Genomic DNA, 10,696 nt, shown 5'->3' on the forward strand with positions numbered 1-10,696 from the left:
GGCACATTGCTATCTTGAGGCAGCGGGAAGTGATCGTGCCATTAACCAACAAAAAACCTGGTCTAACGTCAGTAGCGCAGCATTTCATTGTTATTTCAACAGCACATTATTAAAATGCCCCTAGGCTCGTTCAAATAAAATATTATGATGGCAAATCTGCCATCATAACAGCAATGCGCCAAGGTACAAATGCACCTGGCTTTTAAAGGGAATGGGAGATGAAACTCTGATAGGTTTATTGCATGTTACGCCCAAAACACATAAATGATTAATGGAGACACTAAGTACAACTCTTTTGAACCATGCACCTGGCGCACGGACCCTTTTTCCACCGTCAAACTAGCAAAAGTGGATTTGGACATGCCCTAAAATAGGACCCACGGACTTATTTGGCCATTACACATTTAGCTGGGAGACTGCCCGCCTCTTTGGATGAACAGATAAGGGTTATTTTTTGCAGTGTCTGCTCTGCCAACAGCGACACAAAAGGGCTTTGGTAACTTTCGGTTAATATCACGTATTGCACACTGCAACGTTGTGAATTTCAAAATACTCGGCAAGAAAAGGCTGTTCCTGCGCGGACAGGAAGTGACGTACTTGTTGAAGACTTTTTTCTCCAGTCTGGAGCGGGAGGTGTTGGCGCTCTGCTTCAGGTCGCTCAGGTTGGGGTATTTCTTCTTCTTCTTCTTTCCTTTCCCTTTTTTCCCGACCCGGTCAGAACCCAGGTCTTCTCCTGTCGCCGCCTCGATGTCTCGCATCAGCTCTGCATCTCGCCAGTCTGCAACAGAAAGACATCCTTTGAATCTCCGGGCTGGTGTTTCATCCATGGCTCTGGGGAAAACACACACACAATACTAAGGATAAGGTCAGATGTGGCTTCCATTTAAAGCTCCGTGGTCCTGGTGTTGTTTGAGCCAATAAAGCGTGTCATAGTTTCAACATGTTCTTCAATACTTTACGTTTACGTGTGTTATACAAATCTCAGATTGGACTGAATCTGTTCAAAAAGTAGCAACATGACTTCACAGAGCAGCTGTAAAACGGCTTCTCTCTCTTTCCCACCGACTGAAACTGGAACAAAAAGTCACGTGATGAAAAGTATAATGAAGTCATTACAGCTGATAACATCAATGAGCCCGCAGCTTTACAGAGCGCAAGTGGTAAACAGTGCATGCTCATTTGGATCAAATGGTGGTGTTAATGAAAAGTGTAATGTCATAATTCTGCGTCTGCGATCAGAGTAACTGCCGTCTGAAGGAAGAGAGGAGTCAAGTTAATGACCTACTGCGCTGGAATTAGAGATAAAGCTGCCGTAATGCAAAGTAATTACACTGTGATTGTGATGGGCGCTCCACTCTGTCAAAACGCTGACCCCAGCTCAGTGTGTGTGTCTGTGTGGTGGGGTGGGGGTTATTAATCAGCCGGTCTGACCCTGGGTCTGACTGGACCTTCAACTATCCCTCATCTCTCTCTCTCTCACACACACACACACACACACACACACACACACACACACACACACACACACACACACACACACACACAACAACACACACACACACACACAGCGGTAATTGAAAAGCAGCTGGTGTATTTAGGAGAATCATTAATGCCAAAAGAGGAGCAGCTGCTTTTACAATGTGTGTGTGTGTGTGTGTGTGTGTGTGTGTGTGTGTGTGTGTGTGTGCGCGTGTGTATTCTATCCCATTGTTGTTCTTAAAGTGATCTTAGAGAAGTTTTAGAAAAAAGAAAATGCAAAGTAACATGAAAAAGAAAAAAATAAGAAAAGAATTGAGAAAGACTTGTTTTTTTGTTCTTGCGTAGCATTGAATATTTATTGTTTTACTGACCCGCCCAGGGCCTACGGGCGGAAAATAGCACGACAGCCTGGTGCAATGCATCTCTCCTTCTTCTTCTACAAGGTTAGTGTTTAACTCCACACTGTCTCTGCTTAAATAAAATGACAATACATGCAATCAGTGTGCAGCAGAACTCTCTTCTCTGTCAACACCTCTGAGCCCTTCCAGCCATGGTGTGTGTGTGTGTGTGTGTGTGTGTGTGTGTGTGTGTGGTGTGTGTGTGTTTGTTGTGTGTGTGGTGTGTGTGTGTGTTGGTGTGTGGGTGTGTGTGAGTGAGGATTCATAGGTGGGGTAGCAGAAACTCGCTGCCACCGTGGTTTACCCTCAGCACAGATCACAGCCCAGACAGCCCATTTACAGGCAGGTATATTCTGACTGATCACACTTTTAACGCAACTTTATAACCAACCGAGCGCCGCTGTCTGCCGGCTACTGGCAGGCTCACAGCCCGCTGCTTACAACGTTTTAACAAAGGAACAACAAAACAATATCTCGCAGCCCAGTGTCGTGTCTCTGAGGTGTGCGGCAGTCATTTGGAGGTCCAGCACGCTACTGCATTTAAAAGGGAGAGTTGAATTGGTAGAACAATCAGCTGAAACAATGAACTCACTCCATTACCGCACCTGTCTCCACTGTTGCTGACTGCAGACCAGGCACACCTCCACAGGTGAATAACAGCTAATAAATGTCCTGTGATTGGAGCTCAGTGTGTAGTTTGAGAGCTTTAGCAGCAGAGATCACTTCCAGTTCAGATTCCAGGTAGAGTACTCCTTAATGTGAACTCTAATCTCTACTGGAAACAGTGCAAACACAGGGATTTGGCATCTAATGCCCTCCAGATATCTGGGAGAAGTGTATACTAGCTGCACTTCCTGGATCAGCTGCTCTTCTTCATCTGTCATCAGGAGCTTCATGCTGTCCCCCCCCCCACTGCACCCCCGACCCCTCACCAGCCAAACTGGCCCGCTGCTCTCAGATGCTCCAGTCTACCAAACGCTCACTCACACACTGCCGATCCTTTGACAGGGTTAGAGACAGCCATGTCTGTCGCTATGACAACTGGTCTCAGATGACTTACAATGTCCCTCACTGCCTTTTTTAACTTCCCCACACACCAACACACACACACACCACACACACACACACACACACACACACAACTATTTACCTGTGGCGTGTGTTGTGTGAGGGAGCTGAGGCCATCAGTCATTCAAGCCAATGCCCCCCCCGCCTCCTCCCCGTGTGTGTGCGTGCGTGAGATTGACTCATGGATCGATAGTGGCAGTTGGTAACAAAAGATGCTTTCACAACTCACTGGACGGCATGCCACACACCACACATACACAAACCCACACACACACACACACACCCACACACCACACACACACACACACACACACACACACACACAACACACACAGGGGTCAGCTGCATTATGGTGCTTTTTCCCACAAAAAGGAAAACACATCATCGTAGCTGTCTAGCCATCAAAGCTCACTGTTTGCAGTTCCCCAGCAGCAGAAAACAAAGGCGTCTTCCTAACTGAGCCAACCACCGTGGCTAAAATCTCCATAGAACAGGAGTATGTTCACCATGATTTACTGATTATGTGTCAAGAACGTGAGCAAACTAAAAAGATCATGCTAAAAAGCTCAGGAGAAGGCTTGAAAGTGGACATGAGTCGTGTTTTCTTTTACAAACTACCCATGAGTAATAATTGTACCACAACCAGTGGTCTTCCTCAGACCACGAGAAAGGTGGTGGATGCCACACAAAACAGGTTGTAAGTAGAAAAACAAACAGGAATGCATTGTATTACTGAGAGTGAAAGTTGGAAACAAAAACTCAAGGTTTACCTACTTCCTTTTCCCAAAGCTTTTTAACAAATCTTACGGTCTTCCTAGCTTTAGTTCTGATTCAGATGGCTGATTGTAGTGACAGTCTTGGTCAATGTACTACATAAGTAGCTATTGGATATTACTTGATCAACAGTAAGTGTGTTGGCTTTGGCTGCACATTATCTTCACTTTCAGATGTGTAGGTGTGAGTGAATGGCACTGTGGCTGCAGCTGGACCCTGTCCCTCTCTGCTTCTCTTCCGGTATGTGAGTGCATGACTCCTCACCAGGCTGCTCCTCCCTCCTCCTCCTCTCCTCCTGCTCCTCCCTCAGTCGGTCCTCCTGCCTGCAGGGTCGGCCCTCCTGGTCTCGAGGAACGATGAGCCCATGGAAGGGACACTGCAGGACACACAGTCACAGCTCAAACACACACCCTAACAGCACGGGGACAGGAAGAGACCTGCAAATAGTGTCCTGGTACCTTGAGGCGGTCCTGTCTCTGGCAAAGCTTTCCCTCGCCAAGCGGGGCTCTGCAGTGATGGCTGACCGGAGTGAAGCTCCCGGGGAAGGAGATGTATCTGCTCCGGCTCTCTGCCTGCAGCTCCTTGTTCTCCCGCTCCTCGTCCACATCAATGGGAACCCAGAACTGATGCTGGGAGGCCGACCTGCGCAGGGACAAGACACGGGACCCGCAGGCGTAAAAAAAAAATACCCAGTTCAATATAAACAGTAATTTGTAAAATAAAACTATTGTTATAAAAACAACATACATCTTTTATCTGATGGAACATGAACCGACATTCAGTTACTAACAAAGCCATACCATGGCAGATTATAATTCTACTGTTACATTAGAAAACACACGTCTTACTGAACTGTACAGTCATGTGACACGTTTGTGTCTGTATGTGTGTGTGTGCGTGTGTGTGTTTGTGTGTTACTTGAGGATCTTGCCAGCGTTGGGCTGCTCTTGGCCCCAGTAGTACAAGTCCAGGCCGAATGGAACCACCGGGGCACCAGCAGCCTTCTGGTCTGAGCCGGACCGAGAGGTGCTACTGCCGGAGGACAGACAAGAGAAACAGACGTCACGCACAGACCAGTTCCACTCTGAGTGTGAAACCTTTTCATATACGGGCCTGTAGTCGGAGCACCTGGACAGCACACTGTGGGTCTGATCCGTACAGAGGAGGAATACACAGGGAAATACAGTTGAACTGCTTGAACTAAAAATCACCCAGGATTGATTCTAGGATCAGAGCTTTAGGGGTGGTTGACACCCTTTTAACGTAATTTCTTTTAAAAATGTTTTTCTACTTTGCTAACTGTGCATTTAAACATAATTTTGGACCATCATGTTAAGGAAAACAATGAATTATGTAACAAAAAAGACATTTCTAAAAAAAAAAACAAATAAAATCTTATACATGTATCCATGGAATCCACAATGCAGTATTATTAACTTTTGAAAATTTGAGATTTATGCACTTTTTAAAATGGCTGAGAATTTATTTCTGAATGATCTCGGCATCTAGATTCTGGCTTTAGTTTCACCCTTCTGGGATATTCCCAGAGGATTTTATTTTTTAGGGGTGGCGGGATCAAGTTAAGGGGTGCTCCAGCACATGAGACTCACAACATGATCACTCCATTTAGGCTTAAGTACCTTTGTTTTCATTTTAATGTTTAAAATTAAACGGAACTGTTCCCCCAGAAGAGAAAGTTTCGCAGACTGAACCAGACCTGTTCAACTGAATATGTTTAATAAAGCGAGCAGTGAGACTGCTTCATATTATCATCCGTTTGAAGAACAAGCGGAACGTTGATGACTGAGTACATCCACACTGGCTCAACACTGAAGCAATGCTTATACCGTTTCTCTTCTCCAGGTGTGAACAGAGCAGAAGGATGAGAAATGAGGACAGGTGGAGGGAGAGTGACAGGACTACTGCAGGTGTACCTGGACTCAGCGGGAGGAGGCAGGCTCTGTCTGAGGTGGCGCAACGTGGCCGCTGCACATGTTGGGTCCTGCTCCTCCTCCATGAGTTTCTTCAGCCGCCTGGAGGAGGTGGAGGTGGATGCAAGAGGTGCAGCTCCAGGTCTTGTAGCAGGAGGCGGTGCTGTAGAGGTGGACGGAGCTGGATCGAGACCTGCAGACCAACAGAGACCGGAGGTCAGGATCATCCTGAACACTGCCCACCTTGTGGTCCAGACATCTACACATCCTCACTACATTTACATTAGTTATATTCTGGGCTGTTTGTCTCTTCATGTTTAACTGACAAATACACTGAGAGTGTGTGCCTGTCTGTCTGTCTGTGTGTGTGCGTGGGTCTGTCTGTGTGTGTGTGTCTGTTTGTGTATGTGCATGTGTGAGTGTGTCTGTGTGTGTGCGTGCGTGCATGAGTGTGTTAAGGAATTATGATTGCTTGAGTTGTATTCATTACCATTTGTACATCTTTCTGTATGCACTGTGTTCAAAACTGTCTCACACTGTTCTCTAAGCTGTGACACGGAGTCAGAGGCCCATGTAGAGGTCTGGCTTACTGTAACAAGTACACGTACAATCCTGTAGTTGTAGGCTTGGAAAATCTTTCTGTCAACTAGGTAAACAATGACGTTAACCATCTCTGTGTTTCTCTGTGCTTTGTGTTTGATATCTGAGCATCTCTGGAGAGGTCAGAAAGTCTCCATAAGTGTGTGTGTGTGTGGTCAATAGGCTCTGGGGACTGAGCAGACTTGCAGGTGAGGTCAGAGGGCAGCAGTAAGCTGATCCCACACATTATGAGGGCTGATCTGGAGATCAGAGAGGCAGTCCCTGCCACGGGCCACCACGCACAGGATCTGCCTTGTTCTGTTTGAACAGGAAGACAGCTCGTCTGCATGTTTTCTCTACTGCTTCAATTACAAAACAATTTACACACAAAACAGTCAAACTGTCCGAGAACTAGTGCAGAACGTTTGTGAAGTAGAAAAGAGAAGAAGAGTCTCTCAGGTTACAGCCACACGTGTGTGTTTCAAAACACATCCACACTACTGCGGCATTCCCAAACGCTGCCAACTTGTTTAACTTTGTAAACTCCAGGTAGCGTTGTAGTCTGGACGGACACAAACTGAGACGTTTGGAAACGATGACGCAGACACTCAGAATCACTCTGATTGGGTCTTAACAATCCTGGCGTGTCCTTCCCTGTTTGGTCATGCCCCTTTGATGGGACCCTTTATGGAAGAAAACAGACATCCGCCGGGACTACCGGAGGTTAATTCAACATGGATAACGACTCACAGCTGTTTGTGCCCATGCTGTCGGTGCTAGCAGCTGCTGTGCAGTTAAACTCTGCATTTTATACATGTTAATTTATACATGTTGTTAATACATGTTGAAATGCTCACATGTCTCAGATCATTTCAACTTTAAAAATATGATGACTGACCAAAGTAATGGCATGTCTTTCCACATCCTCCTCCCTCCCGTCTCCTTCTCTTTGGTGAAATCCCGACTTAATCTCTTTTCAAGCCGCCACACGGCCGAGGTTTGTGTGGATGTTAACCACAGATCAATGGAGGAAATGTGCATAGTTGTGTGTGTTTGTGTGTGTGTGTGTGTCTGTGTGTGTGTGTGTGTGTGTGTGTGTGTAGTGTGTTGTTTTGCGGGGGGGTGTTAGAAGAAGAGAAAAAGGGGGTTAAGGGGGTTTGAGGGAGAGAGAGCACGAGAGAGGAAAGCAGAAAGAGGTATTGATTTTCTGGGGTTAAGCAGGGCCTGTAATTAAATGTTAATTTGAGAAAGAGAAGATAGTGTCCTGACAGCAGAGAGAGGGATAAGAGGCTGATAATCAGAATGACAGAACAGGACAGATGAAGGAAGAAAGAGAAAGAGAGAGAGAGAGAGAGAGAGAGAGAGAGAAGAGAGAGAGAGAGAGAGAGAGAGAGAAGAGCCAGGTTTTCTCCGAATGAATGAACACTGGAAGAAATAAGGAGAAAAGAAAGAGGACATGTGGCGAAATGATGAATGTGATCCACTAGCCGAGAGGAAGCGTCCGAGGAGGACAAGAAGCAAGCGAATAGTAAGAGGAATGGTGACATACTACTGAGAAATATCCTCCCAGACATTCGTTTTAGAATCAGATCAAATCTATTGTTAGATGTTACCCACTAGTGTGCATTATAAAGCCGTCTGATTTCACGCTGTCCCTCCAGCCTGTGTTGACTGCTCACTTGAACAGAAAGTGACATGGAGAAACCCACCTGTGCATCCTCATGAAACAGGTGGGTAGAAGGCTTGACAACCAAAAAGATGTATCTGTCCCATTGGTTCCCCCAGCTCTTGTCTGTCTGACACTGGTGTCTCTTCTGTGGAGACGTTTCCCCCTAATAAAACAACAGCTAACGTTAGCATCAATCCATTAAAGGCCAACACCGTTGAGACACTTTGTGTCCTCAACAGACATTGGTCGTCAACGTTGACCAACGTTGAGCTCCCAGTGGACAGGCTGATCTCTGCAGGTATAGTTCAGTTCGTACCAGAAGCTGAAAGCTCGGATGAGCTGCAGTCAAGAACTTGTATGCTTGTTTAACACTATCTTTGCTGATGGTAACTCATTCTGTTAAACATGGCAACACATTGTGTAAGTACACTGTGCTGGTGCTGCACACTCTCACTAGCACACCAACTGATTAATCCACAGCTGAAACTAGTCCCCAAGAAAAACACTGTTTATTTCTGTTAGAGGAGCATCTGCCATGTGCAGTGAGCCTTTTTCAAAATGAAAATCTCTTTTTAAACCTTGTTTGCATCTTCAGTGGGAACCAATGGGCCACAGACAGGGCAGGGGAGTCCGGGAGTTTTGAGAGACAGACTAATGAGTTGTTGGTTTGGATTTCTTCATTTGATGTCTTGAGAATAGTGTAATTCCAGCCTTGTCCTTTAGAACAGATCCAACAGATACTAACCCCAACCCCTAACCCTTTACAACAGATACTAACCCTAACCAAACCTTCATGAAACACACAGACTGAAGAATACATAAAGTATCAAAATCCAACCAGCAAACGGAACTATGTTTAGTTCCTGCTGGTATGTTTGTGTGTGTGTGTGTGTGTGTGTGTGTGTGTGTCTTTGTCAGTGGGAGGTAGAATCTAGATGCAAGGCTAATAGGGGCTCATTAAAGAGGTTGCATTGTTAATTTGGTATGGCCCCTGTAGATCATTACCTAGCCCACTAATCACCCTGACACACACACACAACACAACAACACACACACACACACACACACACACACACACTCGCACAGCTGTTTGGGGCTCATCAGATACTATCTAATTCTTAGCGTCTAATTGATTAGTAATGGAGGGAGGTGGGAGGGGCAGAAGCAACATGCTCACAGGTAGAGATGAGGCTTAGTGTGAATGTAATGGTGTGTGTGTGTGTGTGTGTGTGTGTGTGTGGTGTGGGTGGTGTGGGTGGGTGTGTGTGTGTGTGTGTGTGTGGGGGGGGGGGGTTCAGCAGGGGTCAAAGGCCACAATATGGCTGAGCCAGCAATATCAGCAGTGTCTGCAACATGTTCTGTTCGGGCGTCATTAACACAGACACACACAGTAAAGTTCACACTGAAAGTGTGTGAGTGATGGGTTAATATGGCTGACAGAGTTTTACTGTTTACTGTGGCCTGCAGCTCATCACGACAGAAACAGCATTCAAATTCCATCATACGTTTAGAAAAAGCATGTAGGTTCACAGCTGACGCTGCAGTAAGATGAGAGGTAGGTGGTTAATGAGAGAGTGCTGCCTGCAGGCCACATATGATCCATACAGTCCAATACAATGCAGAACACTGTGTGCGTGCATGCGTGCGTGCACGTAATAGTGAATGGATGTGTTGACAGGACAATATCCATCAAGATACACGGGGAGGGAAAATGCTTGAGGAAAAGAAACCATCTGTCTCCATTACAGGGCCAAGCTGCATTCTCATAGTTAGCAGTCAGAAGCAGCAGGGGGGGGGGACCACACACTGATTAGGCTCAGTATGGCTGCTTCATCTCTGGATACCCATCAGGATTACTTTTCATGTGCTGTAAAGCCAACCTGAGTAGACCAACACACAGTAGAAGCAGTAAGGCCTTGATTCACTAATCAATATTTCTACATGACCAAGGTCTCCGATGACTGGGAGTCATGCTAACTGGTTCTGATCAGCTCTGCAGGGGGTTTGAAGCCTCTTTCAGGTCATTGTGTTGGTGTTACGGTCCCCAACACTCCCCATCTGATTCAGTTTTGCTGCTCTGATGAAACTGTCTCCAGCAGAGCAACAGCTGCTTCGGTGAAATCAAGCCTCGGTACTCTACCTGCTCAGGCACTGTCAGAGAGGAGCTGTCGACAGAGCAGCATTTAGCAGCCCAAGAGACAGACATTGGATTTAATCTAATGAATAGACTATCAAAGTGCTGGCTTGTTATAGAACATCTTTGGCTACACCGATCCAAGTTCTGGGAATCTGCACTCGATTACTCTTCCTCAGCAACTGCATGTGTGAAATAATGAGAGTTCAATTTTCAGCGAGGGTCAAACACAGTTTCACAGCAACTGATTTTATAAAGTTACATTATTCAAAACGGTTTTGGACAACAACCTCATTTCTGCCCATAGACTTAGATTCACCGGGTGGACACAAGCTCCACTCCATGTGATGCGGTATGAACTGATACAATGTTGATGTTATGTTGTCAGCTTGTTCTACCCGCCCAAGTGGCCAAAAACCATCGGTTGATGCAGCTTTAACCCTTGTGCTGTCTTCCAATCAAACATCATCTTTTGGCGCTTTTTCATGTGTTTTTGCCAATTTTTTTTTTTACGCTTTTTTTTTCAATTCATAGCCAATAAACCTCTCGTTTTTTTAAACGCTGTTTGTCATTTCTTCCGAGGTTTTGGCCACTCTTTTTTAAAATGCCATAAAATTCAATAAAACAACCAAAATTCGGTGAAAGTAATCATTCATTTTACCTG

General features: G+C 45.8%; 1 protein-coding gene across 4 annotated transcripts in view; it reads right to left on the reverse strand.

The window, feature by feature from the left end:
• uvssa (UV-stimulated scaffold protein A) overlaps positions 1–10,696 on the reverse strand; it is a 51,715-nt gene that overhangs the window by 18,696 nt on the left and 22,323 nt on the right. For all 4 annotated transcript variants that reach the window (XM_032528333.1, XM_032528335.1, XM_032528332.1 and 1 more), the window contains exons 10-14: positions 5,654–5,843; positions 4,638–4,751; positions 4,178–4,361; positions 3,984–4,095; positions 598–778 (exon numbers count right to left, since the gene is read on the reverse strand). In XM_032528333.1, coding sequence (XP_032384224.1) covers positions 598–778; positions 3,984–4,095; positions 4,178–4,361; positions 4,638–4,751; positions 5,654–5,843 — 781 coding nt within the window. The remainder of the gene's footprint in view (positions 1–597; positions 779–3,983; positions 4,096–4,177; positions 4,362–4,637; positions 4,752–5,653; positions 5,844–10,696) is intronic.

The sequence above is a fragment of the Etheostoma spectabile genome, chromosome 10, assembly GCF_008692095.1.
Source record: "Etheostoma spectabile isolate EspeVRDwgs_2016 chromosome 10, UIUC_Espe_1.0, whole genome shotgun sequence".
Taxonomy (NCBI): domain Eukaryota; kingdom Metazoa; phylum Chordata; class Actinopteri; order Perciformes; family Percidae; genus Etheostoma; species Etheostoma spectabile.